General features: G+C 33.7%; 2 protein-coding genes and 1 long non-coding RNA gene across 3 annotated transcripts; all 3 read left to right on the top strand.

The window, feature by feature from the left end:
• Positions 1-339: 339 nt before the first annotated feature.
• On the top strand, positions 340-1,092 carry LOC145596782 (uncharacterized). The gene has a single exon (XM_081652980.1). The coding sequence runs from the start codon at positions 340-342 to the stop codon at positions 1,090-1,092; it is 753 nt and encodes a 250-aa protein (XP_081509106.1).
• A 9,980-nt stretch (positions 1,093-11,072) lies between these two features.
• LOC145599329 (uncharacterized) lies at positions 11,073-17,348 on the top strand. Its single transcript, XR_014103726.1, has 5 exons — positions 11,073-11,158; positions 11,331-11,411; positions 16,830-16,891; positions 16,985-17,046; positions 17,134-17,348. It is a non-coding gene; the product is annotated as an uncharacterized LOC145599329 (long non-coding RNA).
• A 908-nt stretch (positions 17,349-18,256) lies between these two features.
• LOC145598922 (cytochrome c oxidase assembly factor HCC1-like) lies at positions 18,257-24,420 on the top strand. Its single transcript, XM_081655325.1, has 7 exons — positions 18,257-18,972; positions 19,068-19,283; positions 19,942-20,032; positions 20,929-21,141; positions 21,835-21,924; positions 22,218-22,350; positions 24,095-24,420. The coding sequence occupies exons 1-7, from the start codon at positions 18,829-18,831 to the stop codon at positions 24,201-24,203; spliced, it is 996 nt and encodes a 331-aa protein (XP_081511451.1). The 5' UTR covers positions 18,257-18,828; the 3' UTR covers positions 24,204-24,420.
• The last annotated feature ends 524 nt before the right edge of the window (positions 24,421-24,944 follow it).

Raw genomic sequence — 24,944 nt, forward strand, 5'->3', positions numbered from 1 at the left:
CTCTCAATCTCCAATTTTTTCTTTCTCTTTCTAATAGAAAACATCTATTTTTTGCTATCAAGTATGGTGAAACAAAGGGAAAGTAAAGGTCCAATAGTCACATTTCCAGAAGATATATATATTCAAATACTCGCAAAATTACCAGCAAAATCTCTACTTAGATGCCGTTGTGTGTCCAAGGTATGGTGTTCTTTGATTGATGACCCAAAATTTTCTTTAACCCATTTAAAAAACTATCAAATCAATCAAAAAATGTCTCACCTACTAGTTCTAGAACCACCTCGAACATTTAGTACTCAATATTTTTGTGCAATTCGTAGTGTCGACAATTTCAAAAAGATGTATAAACTTGAAATAGATTGCACATGGTATGAACGTTACCGAGTTCTTGGTTATACCAATGGTTTGCTTTTCATAGGAAAATTTGTGATGCAAAATCAATTTCACAAAATATTCTTGTGGATCCCTTCAATTAGGAAAGCCTTAGATATCCCCTTTCCTCAATTTCTGCCAACTGTAGGTGAAAGGTTTACTATCAATTATGCTTTTGACTTTAACCATCTTAAGAATGACTATAAGGTGGTAGCAAGTCTTAATGGAAATGACTTTCAAAATCCTAGATTTGCTGAGATTTTTACTCTTAGCACTTTCTCTTGGAAGTCTGTTGATATTTCCAACCGGCCATGTTATTGGGATAATGCTTGTCCGAAGGCTTTTCATGATGGGATCATATATTGGTCAGGGTTTGATTTTCTAATTAATGCTTTGAAAGTTAGGCATTCCCATTTTGTGTCATTTAATGTACATACTGAGGCATTTAAATATATTAAATTGCCTAAGTGTGAGTTTGTTAATGAATTATCAAATTATTGTTTAAGGTATCCTGTCATTCTATATCAGTCAATTGCGCTCATGGAGATATTTGAAACTCACTGTCAAATATGGGATATGAAAGAAGTAGAAGGCACAACACAATCATGGACTAAGATGTATAAAATTAACTTACAATTTTTTGGTAAGAATTTATATCTCAAGATGGATGGCGAGTTGCTGTTTGGGGAAATAGTGGATGTGCAAACTCTTACAATCTAAAAAAGCAAGAAACAAAAGTTCTTGGAAAAAGATACAAGCTTTCTCCACTTTTCACTAGTGCTTACATAGAGAGTTTGGTCTTACTCAATAGAAATTTCTCGTAGAAACTTACAATGTTTCCAGAGTTAAGTTCTTTTATTTGGAGGGTTACAATGTCAAGGCAAACATTATTACTCTTTCTTCCTTAATCTATTTATTTTCTACTTTTTTGTAGTTGCCTTAAAAAAAAATTTAATTTGATTTGTACTCCGTATTTTATTTTTAGTTAGGCTTATTTTCAAGCTTGGAATTTAAGTTTTACTTTAGCCTTAATGTTTATTTGTTTTTTTTTTCTTTCTTTTTTTACGACAGAGGTTTAGCCTTAATGTTATGTTAATGATTATTGTTGAAATGACTAATTACATTGTTCATAATCAGTGGCGGATCTAGGTTTTTATAAATGGTGTAAAATAAACTTCTAACTTAATCATACCAATGTACGAACAACAAAGTAAAGAATTGTCAAAGATACATCACCGCAATTACAAATCGTTTTCAATAATACAAACCAAATACATTCATAAGGGGGAAAACAAAGTAAAACATAAAAAAGTTAAAAATAAAAAATAAAAAATTCAATCAATTACCTAAGTTAATCACTCACTCAGTCTGTGTCAAAAAAAAAAAAAAAAATCACTCACTTTGCCACTTTAGCTAGTAGTCTAATTAGTACTCTAAAGTTAAAATCTACAATGTGAAACAATCATATACATAGAGTAATACACAAATTAATTCTACAAAGTACAAATAGACAAATAGTTACCACATTCTTGAATCTTGATTAAACTCACAATAAATTAAATTATGATGTTGTAAAATTCACGCAGCTACACAATTAGTGAAAATTTTCAAAGTAAAGGCAAGCAATATCTAAATTTGTACAATAAGAAAAATTCATTTACCTTGTAAATTAATTCAACTGTAGACTTGGAGAAGTTTAAACGAATTCGAAAGTCGGTGACAAACTTTACCGGCAGCAAAATCAGGTCGGTCAGCGTTATCAAAGCAGGCAGTTGCAATGGGGTGGGGCGGCAGTAGTACTAGTCAGTAGATCTAGGAATTTGAGCAAGTGTTTGAGGTATTTGAGTTGGAGAGAGAAAATTAGATACGGGGTACGGGTTTGTGAAAAGGGTGATTGTACAAGAATTTTAAAAAATAAAAAAAAATTAAAATTGCTTTTTATATTCCCCAATTCACGTGAAACCCTTAGGAGAAATAAGGAGTCAATACTTGTTTGTCGCTAATGTAACAGACATATTTGGAATGGGGGTCCAAATTTTTGGGCTATTCTATAGAAAACTAACTTGAGCTTATGGAAGTGATTTTTTTTTTTACAAAATGGGGATGCAGGTGCTCATTACACGGGCTTAATAGGTCCGCTTCTGTTCATAATGTTAGCAAGATGAATTTTATGCCACTTAATAGTTTCTTTTACGAGCAAAGAATTTGCAACATTATAGTTATTAGGCCAATCATTCATTTTGTTTTACAATTGAAACAATTTGATGAAAGTTGATGAAGGTTTAAACCTAAAATTATCATTAAATTGTTTTTAGAACATCTAAAATTAACAAAAATAAGAGTTTATAAGACACGATAAAAACAATAAAACTTACCACTAGAGGCCTATACTAGACTTTAAATAAAACAACAAAATATAATGGATAAATTGGCTTTTCACACTTAAACCTTTACAACGCTTGACACTAAGGTGCTTGTAGGATTCGCTCGAAGCACGCCTAAGTAGAGCATGGTGTGAATATGCTTGGCAGTCATAGGAAGTTAGATTTGATATATAAATAGGGGCAAAAAAAGCAGGGAGTCGCCAACAAGTGTTTAAGAAACTTGTAAACCGTTCATGAATCATTTAAGGCAAGCTCAAAAAGGGACAAACTGAAGGCAACAACGATTTGATCCATGAAGGTTACACCCCATTCATAATCCATAAGATCAAATTACTAACTCCATAGTGGTCCCGAACCATAACTGGATATTCGAGGATGATGGTGCGAATTGAGTAATGAACTCAATTCGCTGTCTTGAAGTTTAATAACGTGAGCATTGTTTTATAGCAAGAAGGCCGAGGAATCAAAGTAAGTAATTTAATTACTTAATTATTCTCTTGAATTTGGAGTAGAAATTATGTTTAGGATGTTATTTTAATTTCTAGTATCATGTTTAGGATAACGCTTTGATTTTGTTATTAGTGACATGCTAAGATTTGTTATTAAAATCTATTTAGTATCATGCCTAGGATCTTACTACTAATGATGTTTTGATGATGATTGTTATGCTGATGATTATATGTTGGTTGATTAGACGATGATTTATTGTTACTGCTTGATCACGCCACTTTTTGCAGGTTTAAAGGGAATTTGTAATTTAAATCACGCCTAATTAGATAATTAATAATTGGATTTAAGTTTAATATGATTTTAATTCAAGTGATCACCAATAATAGATTTGATTGTGCATTAATAATCAATTAGCATAGATTAAACATATTTAAGATTAACTTGATGTATGTATGTTAATCGAAAAGCGCGCATGAATATCATAAGAATTGAGTAGAGGCCTATTTAAGGCGGGTTTGGCTTCTCTTAGGTCAAATTTGTACCATCATCCCCGAACATCCAGTCATGGTTCCGGACCACTATGGAGTTAGCAATCTCTGTAACTGTGAATGGGTTGTAACCTTCACACCCGTGGACGGTTTACAAGTTCCTAAAACTTGTTGGCGACTCTTTTTCTCTAGCTTCTTTTCCTTAGAGCGCTGTCATGCCTAAAAACATGACCCACGGTAGGGTGGAGTTAAAATTTCCTACAACTACATGTTAGAATAAAAGTACATTGTTTTTTTTTACAGATATTTTACACAAAAAATTGAAATACTGTTTTTGGACCAAATGTTAATAAGGCCACAAGTAAGCAGATTGACCAAACCAATTTAAATTATTTTCTGAGTCCCACGCTTCAAACGTTATCTTTTCAAGTACTATATAGTGGGGGTGTTTGAAGGAATTTATTTAATATGGGTTATACATTTAAAATTTTAGAAATCAAGTTTAAAGTTTGAATAAAAATTTACTAGTCCGTTTAAATAAAGATGCTTTATTAGTCAATAGGGATGGATTGTACAAATTCCCTAATGTACACCAAATGTTCCCTTAATTAATATTCCCTCCGTTTTTTATATGACACACTTACCTTATTCACCTATTTTTTTTTAATGACACACTTCATCTTTTGAGAATCCCTTACATTTTAATAATACTTGTATAACTTTACCCACCAATGGTCCCACCTCTCTTCACATTTCTTTATTTTTCAATAAAATAATAACCCCCACTATCCTTTCCTATAATCTTTTTAGGAAAATTCTCTTCGGTGACACTATATTTAAATGATTTTTTTCTCTTTGAAAATTGTAAAAAAAAAAAAAAAATTATCTTTGATAAATTATTATTTCTAAGAAAATGGTGACATTAATGGCATTAAAACTCAATAATGAGGCTGATCATAGTTAATCATGGTTAATTAAGGATAGAGTTACACATATGCCATGGCTAACTCTCATTCGTCTTCTTCATTCGATGAGGCTAGGGCTAAGCTATCACCATAGATGACAAGATTACTTGGGTGAATGTTATTTTAATTTCATAGGAAAATCAATTAGCATTATATATATAGTGATGAAGCAATTCTTTTTTGCATGACAAATAAGATTCTAATTAAATGGATGCTTTCACTATAATCAAATACACAACTTTAATGACATATAACAAAATCACTTATAGAGCAGTTCCTATTGAATCTACACATCAAAACTTCAAACTTAAATAAAAGGAAATCTGAAGACCCCACCTCCGCCCGCTACTGCCATGCGCCATTATTATACCGTAGTTTTTCATATATACTAGGGCGGCCAACGCGCGCGATGCGCGCGGAGCGGCTTGCCCTTTGTTGTTGTTTTGATTGGGTTGTGTTTTATTTGTTTAAGACGTTGGTTTTTTGCGGGTAACAGTTTTGTAAATTAATGGATTGTGTGATTAATATCGGTTTGGTTACCTTTCTTCCTAGTTAATCTAGTTCAGCACAATCATCAGATTAATATCATTAGTCTCAATGTCCTTTAAACATAATTATGTGTAAGTCGTTAATTCTTACCATCACAAAATAAAGGAAAAAAAAGGCTCACTTAAAGCAAGAACATTTTCGTTGTCTAGTGATTGATGTTGTTATGTTATTATATCATAACCCCCATTATAATTATCATAAATGATCAAGTGGTAGCAATTGCAGAAAATCAAGCAACACAACTCTAGTAAAGTACATTAAGTGAAGTCCATAATCTTCAAAAATTAATCTGAGAGGCACTAATTCAGTCAAGTCAAGTCCATGCATGACTGGATAGGTTCACTTATTGCCTTATTGGGCCACTCCTTTTTTTAAGTGTTTTGCGTTTGAGTGGGTGTAGCTTACAAAACTGTCTTCAAATTCATTTGAATATGAAGAATTCATCATCTCTTATTTCTTATCCACTATATATATGTCATTTAGATTTAAGTGTTAATACTTTCGAGAGAGGCATTCCACCATTTATTCAAAACTCGTCTTCTCTTGAATACCTTGACCTGTCAGGTAGTTCCTTTGGACCACAAATACCACTTTGGCTAGGTGAACTTAGAAGTCTCATACACCTTCACTTCGCTGAGTGATGTGCTCTCACTAAAATTATTTTAACTAACCTCATTTTTTTTAAAAAAAATAATAATTTAATATATGAGATTATATATGACTGAATAACTGACTAATTCAACACTTTACCCACAAAAATGGCGCCCATTCTTACATGCTCATTGAGAAGACCAGGGTATGTTTTTCCAAATTCAAACACCTTTAACTCTAGCCACCACTTTCAATTCTGATTATTTTCATAATGTTTAGCACAAAATATTGTTCTATATAGACATATGATTCAATCAATTTATTTATTCTACCATGTATAAATATTTTATGTTGAACATTTACAACATTGAAGACTCAAATAGTCTGAGATCTGAGTGTTTGTCACTGGTCCAGTTACTAACCTACTACAGTAGAAATCATCAGTTTTTTATCAACAAAGAGAAGAGATGACCCACAGAAGCTAAAGCCATTAACTATCAATACATTTTTAGCAAGTGCACGAGATCATATCACCATAAGAATCACCTGAACCCAGCCCACCAACGATCCACACAAGCTCAAGCCACAACAATTCCGCAACAAATGTGTTGATCCTTCTGTATGTGTTCTTTGACAGTGTCCGCACAAAAATAAAGCAAGTTTCCTGAAAGGAAAACACAACACTTATATATAGGGTCCATTACTCCGTTGTTTCGGAAATAATCTTCTGCCACTCTACTGATATATTTACTAATAATCATTAACATAAAATTGATCATACTCTTGCTAATGTACTGGATATTTCTAATCATGCTATACAACTACGAAAAATTCCTGTGAAAATTTGTAACAACTATCATATTGATTTAACGTTAACATTTTATCCAATGAAGATTAAAATAACATAGAAATAGATCTCTACATTATAGACTCACATCTTAAACCCCAATTTAATTTAAACAAAACATTAAACAATTTATTTCAAAAAAAAAAAAAACCATGAAACAATTAATCTTCCTTATTTATACAAATCAATAGAATTTACTCATTTTTAAAAAAAAAAAAAAAACATAATAATTTAACATATGAGTATGTATAGGAGTAATTGAAGAGCTAGTTTATAATTTTATTTTATATTACAGTTATTTAATTGGTGAATTCTTGATTACTTTCTTCAATCTTCATCACCACGTACTACAAAATATTGTTTGGTGGATTTCTCCAACAACATTCATTAGTAACATACTATTTTATGGATTTCTTGACCTATATTACATATTCGTACTACAAATAAGTGTAATTGAAGACCAGTTGGAAAATTAATTAAGTAATTGAGCTCAACTGGAAAATTAAACAAATAAGTTGAGTAATAATTGAAGATTTACCTTTAACGTGGGTACCATATGGAGCTTGGAGTAATTGAAGACCAATTTGTACCTTCCATGGATGGAAACCGAACGGTGGCCGAAATCAGGTGTTATTGAAGATTTTCTAACAATAATTTGGATGGAAATCAGACCTCCATGGTAGGTGTTAGAATAAATCGGCCTTCTTACTTTCTTAGAATATCCTTCACAAACTGCACGCATCGATTAAGGGGTAGATCGATTGCGACACAGCTCCATTTCTGACTGTCATGGTAAACTTTAAAAAGCTCAAGAGTAATCTGAACTTTAATAGAGATGGTGAACAACTGAACACGTCTGAGTTCAATTTGCCAGGAAATAGAGAAGGGGTAAGAAGGTAAATAAACTTTATAAAGGGTATAACGGTCCGTGCACTGTTCATAAGAGTCATTTTTCACTTTTTATAAAGTAGGGAAATCTCAAGAAAATATATTTTTGTATTTAATTGTTTTACTATTTAATAATTTCAGACAAAAAAAAAAAACACATAATAATTTAATTAAAGTGTTATTGCCTATAACAAAAGTATAATTTTTTAAAAATGTAATTTATAATGCGATTTTATTTATTGTTGTTTTGTATTTTATTTGTGGTTGTTAGTTATATGACAATTGAATTTAAAAATATGAATAAATTGTAAATATGATATCTTTCAAAAAAAAAAAAGGTTAATATGATAATTTATTGGTTACGTATTAGTAAAAAAATCTTTAAGGTGAAAAGATATCTTTTTTGTTTACATATTTTCATCCTAAATCATTATTCGTTGGTTTTTAAAAAATAAAAATATTAAAAATAATAATAAAAATATGTATACTATTTATCTTCTATTTCTTCGTTCATTTTAACCTTTATAGTCTTATAAAATAAATCAACATATTCATCATGAAGTGAATTTTTTTTTGTGAAATTGATCTAAAAATTGTAATTGTACAAAATCAAATCTGTGCATTGAAATTTTTTATTCGTCCCCAATCGCCGCTCGTGTCTTATTTGTGATGATTGAAAAATAACTAATGGAGTAAACTTTTCTTCAATTAATTTTGGACGAAATTGTACAGAGTTGGCTTCAATTGATGCATGAACATAATCACTCTGTAATTAAAATTAAAAATTATGTTCATTTGATGACTTGATTAAGCTACCTAAATCACAAAAAAATTGTTTTAATCATAAAATTAATTAATAAAAACTAAAAAGGTTCATTAAAAAATTAATAAATGTAAACTATTTATACAGATATAATACCTCCTCGGCTCCTCGCACTTTGATTTTTCCAATCATTTTTGTCCAAATTTAATTATCTGATTACATTAGATATGCATGTAAAAACAAAATTCTGTAAACAAAACATAAACATATAATCATTAAGCATAATATTCCAAATAAATACAATGTAAGCAATAATCATAAATAAAAATAAGAATTAAACTAAGAATTACGCAGCTACTGATGACCTAAAATTGACACAAAATTCTCTTGATTTAGTTTTGTATCGATATGAAATTTTATTGGTGTTGTAGGATGTGTCAATTTATAGTGGTAGGTATAAAAAATTTAATTTAATTATTATTAAGGAATAATTTTTATTTCTTATCATAAACACTATCAAGATTATCTTAGATATATAAATTCTATATCTGATCTATAGATGATTTTTTTTAAAAAAGATATTTTTAATCAACATGGCAAAATTCTTAAATCTCATTCGTCAGTTTTACCTAGGTGGCAAGTGAATTTTTTAATTCTAAAATAAATTATTAATCTTTAATTTCATTGGTCAAAATAATACCTTTACTTATGTGGCGCGCCGAATGCTCCCGAAAAATGCCTACTTTATTTATATATTAGATTAGATTAGATTTATAAACCGGTTAATGCCCCTAGTACAACCATCAATAATCAGTCAATAATAATATATATAAATAAAGTAAGCATTTTTCAGGAGCATTTAGCGCGCCACATAAGAAAAGGTATTATTTTGTCCAATGAAAAATTAGATTAATAATTTATTTTATAATTAAAAAATTTACTCACCACCTAAGCAAAAGTGACGAATAAGATTTAAGAATTTTGACACATAGGTAAAAACAACGAATAGAGATTAATTAAAATTTAAATTTTTAAAAAACCAATAATTATCTTCTCTTTAAAAAAAAAAAAAAACAAAACTAAGTAATAATTATCCTTATGGATGCAAATTTTTTATCGCAAATACTTTTAATCTCTTCCTAGCAAATATTATAAAAGTTTGATTTTAATAATGTACTTGAGAGAAATAAAACTAAAACCTCATATGACTAATTTCCCATCAACTCTAATAGTTTTTTTTTTTTGACGAGCATAATTTCTAATATTTAAACGATAAATGAGACTAACATTTTAAACAGAACGAGTATATTAAATAAACGCAAAGGCAAAAGTCTGAGACGAATAAAACTAAATATCATATGACTAATTTCCCATAATTTTTTATAGTTAAACGATTATAAATGAGACTACCATTTTAAACAGAACGAGTATATTAAATAAACACATAGGCAAAAGACTTATTTTGATCAATAAAAAAAAAAAATCAGATTTGTCATTTATTTTATGAATTAAAAATTTAAATTGTCAAGTAAGCAAAATTAGTGAATAAGGTTTGAGATTTTAAATTCAAGCGTCACATAAAATAAATAAAACAACAAAATATAACTTTAGTGTTAAAATTAAAAAATTATCTTATGATATTAGAAATTTTGTCCATATATTTAATGAATGATCTTCATAAATATACAAAATTTTAAATTAAATAAAATTATTTATTAGAAACGTGCATCGCACGGGCTTACATCTATCTATCTATCTATCTATATTATATACTAAAAGATACACCAACAATGACACATGTCAGTTTCTGGAGTGTCCTTAGTATTTTTTTTAAAAAAAATTATTAGAATATTTATTTATGGAAATTTTTGTAAAATTTAATAATATATACTAAAAGATACACCAGCAATGACACATGTCAGTTTCCTGTGTGTCCTTAGTATTTTTTTAAGAAAAAAAAAATTAATAGAACATTTATTTAAGGAAATTTTGGTAAAATTTAATTACTCTATAAATAGAAATGATATTTTCCTTTTTTTTAATATTCACATTCAATTAATTAATTAATATGGAAAATAGAATAGCAAAATATAATCTTTGTAAATATTTTTTTAAAAAATATAATCTTCCTCCATAGGTTTTTATGTAGCAAACACAATATCCGTTTCAAGGATACAATTGAGATAGACAAAAATTAATGACTATATATGATCACTGATAAGTATACACGTACATAATTTTTTTGTCAATAACCGTGCATGGCATGGGACCTAACCTAGTATTGGGCATATTCGAAAATGAGGGTCTGACCCGGTTATACCCAAATACAAGTATACCATATCTATATCTATACTATATATTAAAAGGCGTTCCTAAGAACGTCGATGTGCCACGTAGTCCCTTTTTTGTTGCGCCACATCATCTTTTCAATACTATATATATATTAAAAGGCGTTCCTAAGAACGTCGATAAGGAGGATCGAACCCTCAACCTCGTATAATAACAATAGCCATTTCACCATCTTAGCCAATTATCAAGTATGTAATTAATATGTAAAAATATATATATATATATATAAGTGCAAACAACAAGGTTCAATTAAGAAAAAAAAAATACTTAAAAAAAAACTCAATTTTAGTTTGACCATGAACTACAATTTTAAAAAGACTTAAAAAAAAATTATCGATTGCACGTCTACAACAGTTTCAACCTGGGGCAACGCCCGGGCTACTCACTAGTTTCATATATAAACGACGACACCGCCTTTAGCCGTCATCCCATTTCATACTTGCAATTATAGTACATTCTGGTGAGTTCCAGAACTTAGGGTTCTTGAATCTTGACTTTATACCTCTTCGCAGGTGAATTTTCTCTCTCAATCCGTTCTTCTCTCTCCTCCCAATCGAATCTTATTCATCGTTGATTGTTGATTCTTCTCTCTTCCGCTCTGAAAATCAAATCGATTATTCCTAATTTTTTCGTTTGCGAAAACCCTAATTATTTCCATTCGTCGATTTCTCTCTGTATTTGCAGTTTAGCAATGGCGGGTTTTAATGTTGGAAGATTGATTTCCTATGTCGCCAATCAACTCATCGTTGATGGTCTCGCTAATAGGTATCGAATCTTTTCCCCTTTATTTGTGCGATTTCCCTAATCCTATGAATGTCGCATTAAATTTATGGTTTTTTTTGAATGATTATGATGTTGTTGTATTCGAGATTGTATTTGTTATGATTGATGATTGATGATTGATTAAGATGAATGTTGTCTATTCAGATTGTTTTAGTTTTTGATTTATGGCTTTCATAGATTCCCCAAGATATTTCAATCTGTGCACTACTTTCTGAACATTATATGAGAATTGGTTTGCTGATTTTGTGTTTGTTTCGAATTTCTTTCGATCGTTTTCTGAATCTGATTAAGCTTCAACTGGTTGGCTCAATAGAATTTTTCAATTTCCTTATGAGCTTTCGTTGAAGCGAAAAATGTCTCAAGACTCATAATTTTGCTATTCTGTTTCTGTAGTACATTATAGCTTGAATGGTTTTGAGTATATTGTTGTACTTTAAAACTAGTATTTTAAGATAAGTTGAATTTATTTTATTGTGGCTTCTAGCTTGAGATCATGATTTCTCATAACTCGCTGAATCATTGTTTGTTTTGATTCATTCTCTTTATGTTAGAGTCTAATTAGGCTTTTAACTGGTTGGCTCAATAGAATATTTCAGTTTCCTTATGAGCTTTCGTTGAAGCAAAAGATTTTCGAGACATTCATTTTTGCTAGGCTGTAGTGAAATATGACTGGTTTGCTGTAGCTTGAAATGTTTTGAGTATATTATACCTAAAAAGTGGCCATTTAGGGTGAATTGGATGAATTGATTTACATTTGTAGTGGCGTTTAGTTTGTTCACTGCTTTGCTAATTTATTCCTTTGGGAATGTTTCTTTGTTTTTCCCTGTTTTAATCTTGCCAAGCTTCAACTGGTTTGCTCTATGGAATTTTTCGGTTTCTGTATGGGCTTTCGTTTAAGCAAAAGGTGTCTCAAGACTTTTGTCTTTGTTATTTGTAGTACACACTATTGGTGTGCTGAATTTTGAATTGTTTTGAGTATATTATACCTTGAAAAAGTCATTTGAGTGATTGAGTAGTGTTGAGTTTCCTGTGCATTTTTGTTAAAGCAAGCTTTATCTCCTAAATCATTTGTAGTTTGTTAATTTTTCTTGGGAATGTCATTTCATTGTTTGCTTATTAGAATCTACCTAAGCTTCAACTGGTTGGCTCAATAGAATTTTCTGTTTTCTTTATGGGCTTTCGTTGAAGCAACACTTTTATCAAGGCTTTTATTTTTGCTTATCACGCAGTTTCCAGTGGGTTTCCCGCCAGTGGGTTTCCCGCTGCCAGTCCCAAGCCTGGATAAAGGAGGAGGGTTACGGTAGGCCAGTGACAGCCAGTATAAAACTTCGTCACATCCCATGACATGAGCCAAACAGATATTTTCGTGGGGGCGTTCCCTACTCAGCGACGCGCTGCACTTCCTAGACCCGGGTGTAGTGATAAGTATGCAAGGGTTGCTAGGTCGTCGCCCAGAAGCGACGCGCCACATTGCCCGAGTGTGGTGTCAAATGAGCAAGGGCGTGCCATTGGGGCGTTCCCTACTGAGCGACGCGCTGCACTTCCCAGACCCGGGTGCAGTGATAAGTATGTAAGGGTTGCTAGGTCGTCGCCCAGAAGCGACGCGCCATATTGCCCAATTGTGGTGTCAAATAATCAAGGGCTTGGAGTTGGGATCAGGAGGGAGCGTGGGAGAAAAGAATTTAGTTTGCGGATTGGTTCTTGGAATGTGGGGTCTCTTACGGGAAAATCAGCAGAATTGGTAGAAGTAATGAAAAGACGACGCGTGAACATCATGTGCCTCCAAGAGACAAGATGGACAGGAGAAGGAGCTCGAGGCTTGGTTTTGGGGTATAAGGTATGGTATGTTGGGCAAGAAACGAGCCACAGAACAAGGAATGGTGGAGCTAGGAACGGAGTTGGTGTGGTTCTCGATGAGAGGTTGGCAAAAGAGGTGATCGAGGTCTATCGGAAGAACGATAGGTTGATAAGGCTGAAGTTGCTATGTGGCAAGGAGATTGTGAATGTTATCAGTGCTTATGCTCCCCAAGTGGGTTTAGATGCAGAAGAGAAACGACAATTTTGGGAGGACCTAGACGAGGTGGTGCAGGGTGTCCACCACTCAGAGAAGTTATATATTGGAGGGGATCTAAATGGGCACGTTGGGGCGAGCCGAGATGGCTATGAGAGTGTCCATGGAGGCTTTGGGTATGGGCAGAGGGACGCCGGTGGTGAAGCTATTATGGATTTTGCCCAATCATATGATTTAATTTTGGCTAATACTTGGTTTAAGAAGAGGGATTCACACTTGATAACTTTTCGGAATGGAGCAAATGCAACTCAAATAGACTTCCTGCTCACAAGGAGCATAGATAGACAAAGTTGCATAAACTGTAAGGTTATCCCAGGGGAGAGTGTGGTCACCCAACACCGGCTATTGGTAATGACTATTCGTCTGAAAGAGAAGGCGAAGAAAAAAGTTAGACAAGAAGAACCAAGGATAAGATGGTGGACCCTAAGGGATGCAAAAGCTAAGGTTTTTACAGAAAAGGTAATTGAAGAAGCGGATTGGGATGGAGAGGTGGATCCGGACATGACTTGGTTACGAATGAAGAACTGTTTCCTAAGAGTGGCCAAAGAGGTCTTAGGGGAAGTAAGGGGAAGAACTTCGGTACAGAGAGATACTTCGTGGTGGAATGAAGAGGTGAAAGCAGTAATTAAGCAAAAAAGGGAATGCTATCAAGCCTTAGGAAAATGTAGGAGTGATGAAACCTTTGCAGCGTATAAGGAGGCTAAGAGCAAGGCAAAGGCAGCTGTTCGCCAAGCAAAAGAAAAGGCATATCAGGAGGTTTATGAAAAGCTTGATTCCAAGGAGGGAGAAAGGATCATTTATAAGATGGCAAAGAGAAGACAAGAGGCAAGGAAGGATATTGGCATGGTGAAGTGTGTCAAAGATAAGAACCAAATGGTCCTAGTGCAAGAGGAGGGCATCAAGGACAGGTGGAAGGGGTACTTCGATGAATTATTTAATGGAAGTAATGGAGTTGTGATAGGAGATACCTCTATGAGTGATGAAGAAATCAACATGGAGTATGTGCGAAGGATTAGGAGAGTAGAGGTGGAGATTGCACTGAGGAAGATGAAACCTAAGAAGGCGGTTGGCCCTGATGGGGTACCGATAGAGGTGTGGAGGTGTTTGGGTAAGATTGGTATTGATTGGTTAACAAACCTTTTCAACAAGATATGGACGGCTACAAGGATCCCACAAGATTGGAGGAAGAGCACCTTGGTCCCGGTTTATAAAAACAAAGGAGACGCTCAAGATTGTTCTAACTATCGAGGAATTAAGCTTATGAGCCATACTATGAAGTTGTGGGAAAGGGTGATTGAACAAAGGTTGAGGGCATGCACAAGCATTTCAGATAACCAATTTGGTTTTATGCCTGGGAGATCTACTATGGAGGCAATCCATTTGATAAGACAAATGATGGAGTTTTATAGGGTAAAGAAGAAAGATCTTCATATGGTCTTTATTGATTTAGAGAAGGCATATGACAAGGTGCCAAGAGAGATACTTTGGTGGGCAATGTTGAAGAAAGGTATCCCACGAAGGTATGTAGACCTAGTTAAGGATATGTATCGGGATGTGTCAACAAATGTGAGGACATGCGGAGGGTTGACAAAAGATTTCCCTATTACAATCGGATTGCATCAAGGGTCTGCATTAAGCCCTTTTCTTTTTGCAACGGTTCTAGATGAATTAACTAGACCAATTCAAGATGAGGTTCCATGGTGTATGCTGTTCGCAGATGATATCGTTTTGGTGGATGAGACTAAGGATGGGGTTAATGTCAAGTTGGAGCAATGGAGGCAAAGGTTGGAATCTAGAGGGTTTAAGCTAAGTCGGAGTAAGACTGAATATTTGGTATGTCGTTTTGGCACTCAGAGGGGGACAAGCAATGAAGTGGTGAGTTTGGATGGAAAGGATTTGACCATGAGTGAATGTTTTAAGTACCTAGGGTCGATCATCCAGAAGAATGGTGACATTGATCAAGACGTGACCCACAGGATTAAGTCAGGGTGGCTTAAATGGAGAGCGGCCACGGGAGTGTTATGCGACCGCAGCATTCCCTTAAAGTTGAAGGGAAAATTCTACAGGACTGCCATAAGACCAGTGTTGCTCTATGGTACAGAATGTTGGGCTTCTAAGAAAGAGCATATTAAAAAGATGGAGGTTACGGAAATGCGCATGTTAAGGTGGATGTGTGGAAACACTTTAAGAGATAGAATCAGAAATGAGGTTATTCGCAAGAAAGTAGGTGTGGCGGACATTGTAGATAAATTAAGGGAAAATCGTCTGCGTTGGTTTGGACATGTAAGACGGAGACCCGAGGGTGCACCGGTGCGAAGAGTGGAAGAGTGGGACCATGGAGGGATTAAACGAGGAAGAGGGAGACCAAAGATGACTTGGTTGGAAGGAGTGAGGAAGGATATGAAGTGCATGGATTTACGTGAGGATGAAGTTTTGGATCGTAAGGGATGGAGGAGAAAGATTTATGTTGATGACTACACGGAATAATCAAATTTGGTTCATGTTAGCCGACCCCACTTTTGGGATTAAGGCTTTGATTGATTGATTGATTGATTGATCACGCAGTTTTAGCTGTTGTGCTGGAGCTTGAATTGTTTTGATTATATTGTTTATTGAAGCTTTTGTATTGAATGCATGGGATGAATTTGCTTAAAATAATGTGTTCATTTAGACTGTACAGAGTATGTTGCAGTAAGAAGATTATTATTGCTTCACATTTATCTTTTATCCATGTCACTGAAACTTTTATAATTTGGTCAAGCACTTTTCACTGATTTTGTTACTCAATACTTGCTGGACCTTTGAATTTTTTATGCCACTCTCTCTTTCTTTGTATCTTGTGTGTGCTTGCTGTCCTTTTCTTCTCTTGCTATCTATGATTCTATGTTATTAACTTAGATAAACTAAATCTGTATTTGAATGATAGTGTTTTGACTTTTGCCAATTTTAAGATTTTATAGTTTGGACTTTGGAATCATGTGATCAATTTTAGTATCGATGCTTCTTTCTCTGGTCATCAGGATCTTCCATTTCCTGAGTGGCTCGTTCATTTGAAGCTATAGTAAGCGAAGAAGCATCTTTTAGTATCCAGCTGCAGGATTATAATTAATACAATGCTGTTGCAGCTCATTAAACTTCTCCAATAAATTTTGCATGTACAATTTTTCTTTTCTTGAAAACTAGGTGATGCTTTTAATCTCATTGTGTACAGAGTATCACTAGCTAGTGATTTCTTGATTGGTTGAACTACTTTGTCATCTTCATTCTTTACATATGAGTGACGTTTACTGTTTAGGGTTTAGTCTAATGGTGTGAATTTGTACTTCCAGTCATGCATTCCAAAGATTTGCTGTCAGGACCAACAACAAGCTGAAAAATATCTCTAAACTTGGTAAGGCAACTTTGCTTCTATAATAGTCTCTTTGCAGTTTCTTTTATTTTTGTTATCAGAAATTGGTGAGTAATTGGTGTGATTTATTTACAGCTGAAGAGAAGAAAATAGACATTACTCAGCAATTCAAAGAAATTTCAAATGAAATGAAGGAGGTTGGTGAATGATTCTATGGTGTGCCATTTTGCCAATGTTACAATGTTTTGTACTATACTAATGATCTCTTTAAAAAATATTTGCAGACATTGAAGAAATAAACATGGTATTGGATTGGAGCTAACTAGTCTTTGTTTCGCGCCTAGGCTCTCTACACAGCTTGAATAGTGATTTCTGATCCGAACTATAGTTGATATTGTATTATAATGTCGGACATCTGTTCGATTTGACTGGGATCATGAATGTGTTTGACATCTTGTTTCAAATAAATACAAAGTGAATAGTAGTGAAATGTTGCGTATTTTGGTATATATTTAACGCCAAATATTTGGAGGCAATTTTTAAAGTAGATCAAATAAAGAAATTAGTATACTGTCCATAATTTGTATATTGTCTATAATTTGTACTCGGTTGTCTATGCTTTGTAGTTACTTGCCAGACCCCTTATATTCCTACTAATCTTTATTACTTCCTATAATTTGTATTTCCTTTATATTTACGCCATTCATTTTAATCATTTTTTGCCCGGTTGATTAATGTACCAATGAGGAAGGAAGAGAATTGAAGGGGATAAAAATGGAGAGATGGAGTATCTTTCATTTGAATAACAAATGTGGAAGGAAGGGAATTGGAGGGGAGAGAAATGGATTTGAATAACAAATGTGGAAGGAAGGGAATTGGAGGGGAGAGAAATGGAGCGATTAAATTGTAGGAAATTGATCCCTTTAATAATGGAGAGATTTCGAAGGAAAACTCACCATTCTTCCCTCTCTTTCCCTCCCCTCCTCTTCTTCTCCCTCCCCTTTTCCTTCCCCTTTCTTTATTCAAAAACATTGTAAACGTGTGATTAATAGTTTTAAAATAGGAAAATTTGGTTTTAATAATCTCAACTTTAAGCCATTTGTTTTTAATAATATTTATAATTTGAATGGACATGTATTTGATTGTTATTAAAAAGGAAAAATTTAAATTAAATCTAGTCTCACACACTAACCACATCCAATGATCCCATCCAATCCTCCGGCACCTCCACCCCCACCCTCACCCCTCCACCACTCTTGAAACCTCCCCTAGTCCCCTTTCCCTACCTCGAAAATCTCCCCCTTAGCTACCATGTCAAAACAACCCTCCTCCCTTTCCAAACCACCGAATTTGCCCTTTCTCTTCTTCCACCTCCGAAGGGAATCCAAGCTAACTGACCAAGTTGCCACCACTTGGAGGTTCTTTTGGGTTGGGGGTGGGGGTAGGTTTCGGTTGGTAGGGAAGGGAGGGGGGTTGTTTTCCGAGGTGGGGAAAGGAAGGGGGGCAGTTTCATGGGTTGGGGGAAGAGGGGCGCTTTCTGAGGTTGGGAAGGGAGGGAGGAGGTTTTTTTTTATTTTTTTTGGACTAAACACGGCTTGACACGTATCATGTATTATGATATAATAGGTTGTCGATTGGTTTGATTTTATTAGAAGAAAACGCACTTTAAAATTAAGATTACTCCAGAATAATCAAAATTTGAGATTATTTAAAAGATTATTTATCAAAGTTGGGATTATTAGACCAATTTTTACTTGTACGAATGGTGAAATGCATACGGAGACTATTACAAGTGTTATTCAATCCTAAATATTTTGTGTTGATTTCTTTTCTTTACACTAAAAAAAAAAAAAAAAAATATATTTCTTACAAAATGCCTTGTACTTATGAATGGTGAAATACATACGGTGTACAATCTAAAACCCTCATACGAGTATTAGAAGAAGAAGAGTGGTGAAGGGGTTTAACACATCGCTCTAATGGCTGCTCTTTCCAGAAACTCTTCTCGAACTCTCCTTCGCTTCAGTCTTCATCAATGGCGGTCCTTCACTTCTACTTCTCCTGCACATTCATCTCATCTTCTTCCTTCTCTCTCACACCGCTCTCTTCCATTTCTCAACACGGTTCTCTCTCTTCTTACAATTCCATCATTTCTAATTTTTATTTTTTCGATTTTCGAATTCAATTTTTCGTATTGATTTTGATTGTGTTTGTGTAGATTCGAGATCAGAAATTCAATACTTTCGGATTCTACGAAAGATTTTTCTGCACTGCTTCTTCGTCGTCTTCACCAAGTGGTGGCTCTTCTTCTTCTGCTGCTGCTGCTGCGAAGAACTCCGAAGTGAAGAATTCTTCGAGTGATAAAGCGAATGATGGAGGTAACTCTCAAGGTTCACAACAATCTGGTGATGCTGGAAAATCTGTTCGAGGATCGGTAATTTCGATTCGTTATTTCATTTGATTGTGTTTCTAGTGATCTGGAAATTCTTCTGATACTGTGAAATTCAGTTGCTTGTATTGTTTGCGTTTAATCTATTCTTTATATAAAAATTTGAGATTATTATTTTCTTCGTGAATTTTCATGAATTTTGAAGATATTGATGCTTCATAATTCCAGCCATTTAAATAGATTTGTTAGGTTTTGCCTTGATTTTAGAATGAGAGTAACTATGAACTTCGATTCATTCTAGACATTCGATAGTGATTTTGAATTTTAAAAACTCATCAAATCAGAAATTATTCATGTAGGAGGTTATCAGATTTATTTTAATGTCAATGAGTGTTTTTTAAGTATGTTATTAAAGATTATATTAGTGAAGGATTGGTCTTAGAGACGGTGATAAGGAAGTGTGAAGTTATATTTGGATGGAGCGATTAGTAATTAACACGAAGTACTTACCGAGTTTTCCAGTATTATGCTTGAAAACTGATATTAATTTTTAGCTGTGTTGTACGGGTATTACTGTATCAGGACATGTAACCATGTTCTATTGGCTATATTTTGTTTCGGAATTCAATGTAGAGTAATTGTTGCTTAATTATCTGGTCATTCCTGATTACTGATGGATGGATGTTATGTTGGTTATGTGCAGCCTGTTTCATGGATGAGTTTGTTTTTGTTACTTATTACGGGAGCTGGGATCGTTTACTACTATGACAATGAAAAGAAGCGGCATATTGAAGGTAGACTACTATGGTGAGTTTTTATATGAGTGTTTGAGCTAGCTAATAGAAGTGGAATGTCACTATAATACTCTTGGGAAGTTGGGATGAGTGTTCGAGATTTGAATGACTAATTTGGCATGATTAAATGAGTGAAGTGCGGAGCTTTCAGATTGAGACAGATAATTCTAAAGTGTAGGTAAAATGGAATTTCTTACTACGTAATTTCGGAGTTCCTATCAATGATATCAAATGGTCTAGCTTTGTCTATAGTTTAATTTGTTACCCTTAAAATCATTTGTGCAAGGATCGGTCTACCAGGAATATATTAAGAGTGTCTTATTGTGCATTTTTAGAGTTATTTCTATGACGTTAGCTAGATAGAAGGCCTCTGCTTATTATAATAAAACTTTTCATTTTACACCACAATGAAATGGGTGTTTCTGTTTGACCTTGACTTCCGAGGTTTTCAATTCATGTTGTAGGAATTTTATTTTTTAAAATGTAGATTTAAGGATGTGTACAGTTGACATGTTCTTTAGACTGGCAAAGCCCATCTGCTTTGACATGATATATCTGACTGTGCTGCCCAGTCATTCTAGATACTAATTTGAGTTCGTACTAAATGCGAAATGTTATTGATATCTTTTAGTTGTATTTTAAGTTTATCAAGTTTTCTCAAGGCTGTTTTACTCAACCCATCAGTATGTGTGGTTTGAATTGCTATACTGAAGGTATACACTTAGCTTTTCTAACGGAAACAGATTTGTATTGATTTTCTTGCCTAGTTGTGTAAAAAACTGGATTTTTTTTTTCCTTCCTTAAAAAACTGGCCAATGTCTTCAGTCTATCTTTCTCTTCTAGTCTTCTTTAGCAATATTCAAGTCAATGCAATTCCTATTTTGACCTGCCTGCAGAAATAAGCAATGCGTCAAATGCGGTGAGACAGGGACCGTCTGTGGGACAGGCAGCTATTGGGGGCTCATTCAACCTTATTGATCATGAAGGGAAAAAGGTGACTGAAAGAGATTTTCTTGGTAAATGGACAGTGTTGTATTTTGGCTTTACTCATTGCCCTGATATTTGCCCCGATGAGCTCCAAAAACTAGCGTCTGCGGTTGATAAGATAAGTAAGTTGCTGCATATTGTTGAACTAGTGTAATTACATTGTGCATGCTTGCCTTTCTGATGAAATTGCAACTGATATAAATGCTATGGAAGTGCTGCTGCCTTTTACCATGAGCTACTGTTTGGTAGTATTGCTATTAGTTATTATTACATCTAGAGTAAAAGAATGTTTGAAATTAATAATATTTATCGTGCTTAGCAGCTAGCTTACAAGGAAGAGTTACATTGTATATGCAGTGTTTATTGTTTCAATCTTTATATATACAAATTGTCAAAAAGGTTTTCCCCATGCCTGGACCCTTCTTCCTACTTTTTGTTTTGTATTTGTGGGGTGTAGGGGAAAGGGAATGGTCTTCTTAGTTCTGTGCAAGTATTATAAACTCTTTGTGTTTCTGTTTTAAGTGGCTATCCAGCATTTCAAATTACCTGCTCCAATTTCTTGTTTAAATGCTCTCTATTTTATTATTTTCTCCAATTTTTAATGGTAAATTTTTCTCTCTACATTTTGCTTTTGGTTTCTCAAACTCACTCATCCGCTTTTTTCTCCTGACTTTTTAACTGTTCTTAAAAATGTCCATTTTCTCATGGAGCAAATAATTTGAGATCAAGGGAGCCATGGTGTATTCCTGTATATACTTAGACCACGAATTGAGTTTGTTTGTGGCTTTGTGCCAACATTTCATGTTCTTGTGCAGAAGAAAAATCAGGAATTGAGATTGTGCCAGTTTTCATCTCTGTTGATCCTGAAAGGGACACTGTTGAACAAGTCAGTGAGTATGTGAAAGGTACATATCAGAATCTTCTGTCATTTTCTGGGCAAATGTCTTTTTTTAGGGAAAGAAAAGATAAATTCTCAGGGTCTTCTTGATTTCATATATAATATTATGCATTTGCAATAGCATGAGGTTTGAATTTTATTGTTGTTATTGTTGATGGCCCTGATTTCTGTGTTGCTCACAGCCTCATGCCACCTTCTCATCATTCTAAGTTTGGAAATCTTTATTGCTTATTAAAACATACACGCATGGTAGTACTTTGTCTAATTTCTTCCTTTTTTGTTTCACTGGATTAATGGCAGAGTTCCACCCTAAATTGATTGGATTAACTGGTGATCCAGAAGAGATTCGGAAAGTTGCTCGTGCATACAGAGTATATTACATGAAGACAACAGAGGAAGGCTCAGATTATCTTGTTGACCACTCTATAGTCATGTATGTATTACTTTCTTGCTTTAATGCGTCTTTCTAGGCTCACATTTCTTCTTAATGATTGATTCATCATAGGATTAGGGGGGCATTTCCCAATTTATACTCCTGCTATAAATTTATAGATGTCAAGGATCCTAGCCGAGGTGAGTATTAGCCTATGTAAGCTAAGCTTGATAAGAGATGCACGAGCCTTTGCTTGAGCTAAGCTCAATCGAGCTCTCAATTTGTCTATTCGAGCTTGGCTGGTTTAGTTTTTGTTGTTTAAGCTCGGCTCACGAATAGTTTCTATAAATTTGAGCTGGACCTGTCGGGCTTGAGCCAAGATAAATCACAATTACAAGCTTTTGATAAAATGATAAATGAGCAAGATGGAATTTTTATGAAACAGCCTTAGCAAGATGTAATTCTAATAACAAGTTTGCATAGTAATATTATTTATAATCTTTTGAAATTAAAATCAAGAATTCAATTTATGATTGTTGGGAAAGTAGTATAAAGTACATTTACATCAATTTTTTACCTTAATATTAGGTGTGCTATGTGCAATATATATCTTAGGTGTCTAGTTGTCTACTATAAATGTAATATTTCTACTCATGAACAGTGTAAGCGAACACAAACAGTGTAAGCGAACACAAACAAGTTGTTCAAAAGCCTAAGTGAGTCAAACATGTAGTATTGGAGGACTTTGAGTTAGGCTCGTTTATTAAATGGGCTTGAAATTCTCTTTTCTGTACTCATGAATGATCTTTGACCAAGCCAATACATTACTTTATCGGCTCATTAACTTTATATATTTGAAATGAAAATTTTGTATTATGACCTCTTTCCTAAGAGATTCCTGAGTAGTAATCTTGATATTTTAAATTTTGTTAATTTGATATAAGACACGCTTCTCTTTCACTTGATCTCATTTCTCTACTCCGTACAGAGAAGCTGACCCTGTTACAAATGGGCTTTGTTATGATTAGCAAGCAAGGACACAACTATTGGACTTGAGCATTTTATGAATTTTTATGTGTTTATGACATAAATTGAGATACCTTTTGAGTTCATACTTCATAGTCTTCATACCCATGTCGTAGTGTAAAGTTTATAACAGTAAATTAAAGGTCCCTTGTTTGAAGAGGCAAAAATGCTTTCTATCTGACTCAGTATCTTGTGAATCAAGCTGCTTCCGTTTTTGGATATTGGCATTGGATGTTTGGGTTTTTTGTTTTTTGCTTTTTGTATATTCTTTTGGACAACTGCAACTAGCATGATGAAGTGTTGGGTGGGTTATTGATGGAGTGTTGTAGTTATCAAATAGACCCTTAAACTTTAGTTAGTCTGGAAAACTTGACATTGCAGAACACTTTCCCCAACTGAAAAGGTTGTTCTTCGTATATATTTTTTTTGTTTTAGAGAAAGCCACAAAGGGCAATGATGCAAATGAGATATGAATATATTCTTCATGTGTTAATATAGATTTTATTTTGTTAATTATAACTAGAATAAGTCTAAATGGTAAGTGCCTTGTGTAGCAACATGTCTCAGTAGTCAGTGATAAATAGTACTACAGTATGAAGCTTATCACAAAGTAAATTTTAATTACCATTATGCCTATTCTACTTGAATAAGTCTGAATGGTACGTGCCTTAAGTAGCAATCTAATTGAATGAAGATAATAGGAATGCTATTATGTGGCTTACATCAGTCTTGATTTTTCTTGTTGCTATTACTATTAAAGCATTGTGATATTTTGCAGGTACTTGATGAGCCCAGAAATGAAGTTCGTTAAATTCTTTGGAAAGAATAATGATGTTGATGGACTTACTAATGGTATGATCAAAGAGATAAAGCAGTACAAAAAATAGGCAACTGTCAGGGAATTTATTCATTCGGCATATAAAAATTTACAAAATTAGAGCCATTTGTTCATCTCGGATAATATTTTACTTTGTGGTCTGGAAAAAATTTACTGAGACGATTTTTTGATGTGGAATCGGCATTATGCAACTTAACTTCAAAATGATAAAGTAGTTGCATTGTTTTTTAGCTTTGCACAAACTTTGACATGAAATGTAACACCTTTCCGGCTTCCTGCCTCCAAATAAATCTTCCTTGTGGAGTTGTGCAAATGTTGAGCAGGATAATTTCTTTGTTAAGCATGTATCTTGGTTTACAGATGCAATCCTAGCCAGTAAAGTTCGTACAAGAATTGGGAATATTTTTGTTCCAAAAGAATCAAGTGCTTGTTATGAACAAAAATTTGGAGTAAATGGAGTGGGAGAAGTGGAAAATTCTGATAGGAAGCTGGTTAAAAAAACGTATTTAAATTTCCTACAAAGAAAGGGATAAACAAATTACCAATCAATAAATTCCTATGGTAGTTTAGTTTTATGTCAACCAAATATCGTATATTATTGTCAAGTCGTCACCTCAACAATTGCAAGGGGTTGGGTTGGTGGTTGGAGACTTGGAATGGTTAATACCAAATATCTGGGCAGAAGTAATGGCACAATTAATGATAGGTTAGTCTTGAAATCATTAAATAATGGCACTTAAGTGTAATTAAAAAGTAATACCAAAGCGCTTGATAAACAGGTTTAAATCCT

The sequence above is a fragment of the Chenopodium album genome, chromosome 20 (genome assembly GCF_948465745.1).
Source record: "Chenopodium album chromosome 20, dcCheAlbu1.1, whole genome shotgun sequence".
NCBI lineage: Eukaryota > Viridiplantae > Streptophyta > Magnoliopsida > Caryophyllales > Amaranthaceae > Chenopodium > Chenopodium album.

Excerpts from the sequence above, each read along its gene's own strand:
- LOC145596782 (XM_081652980.1), top strand. The coding sequence starts at position 340 with ATGTATAAACTTGAAATAGATTGCACATGGTATGAACGTTACCGAGTT.
- LOC145598922 (XM_081655325.1), top strand. The coding sequence starts at position 18,829 with ATGGCTGCTCTTTCCAGAAACTCTTCTCGAACTCTCCTTCGCTTCAGT. Across the intron at positions 18,973-19,067 it reads CTCTTCCATTTCTCAACACG|ATTCGAGATCAGAAATTCAA; the intron begins GTTCTCTCTCTT and ends GTGTTTGTGTAG. Across the intron at positions 20,033-20,928 it reads AAAGAAGCGGCATATTGAAG|AAATAAGCAATGCGTCAAAT; the intron begins GTAGACTACTAT and ends ACCTGCCTGCAG.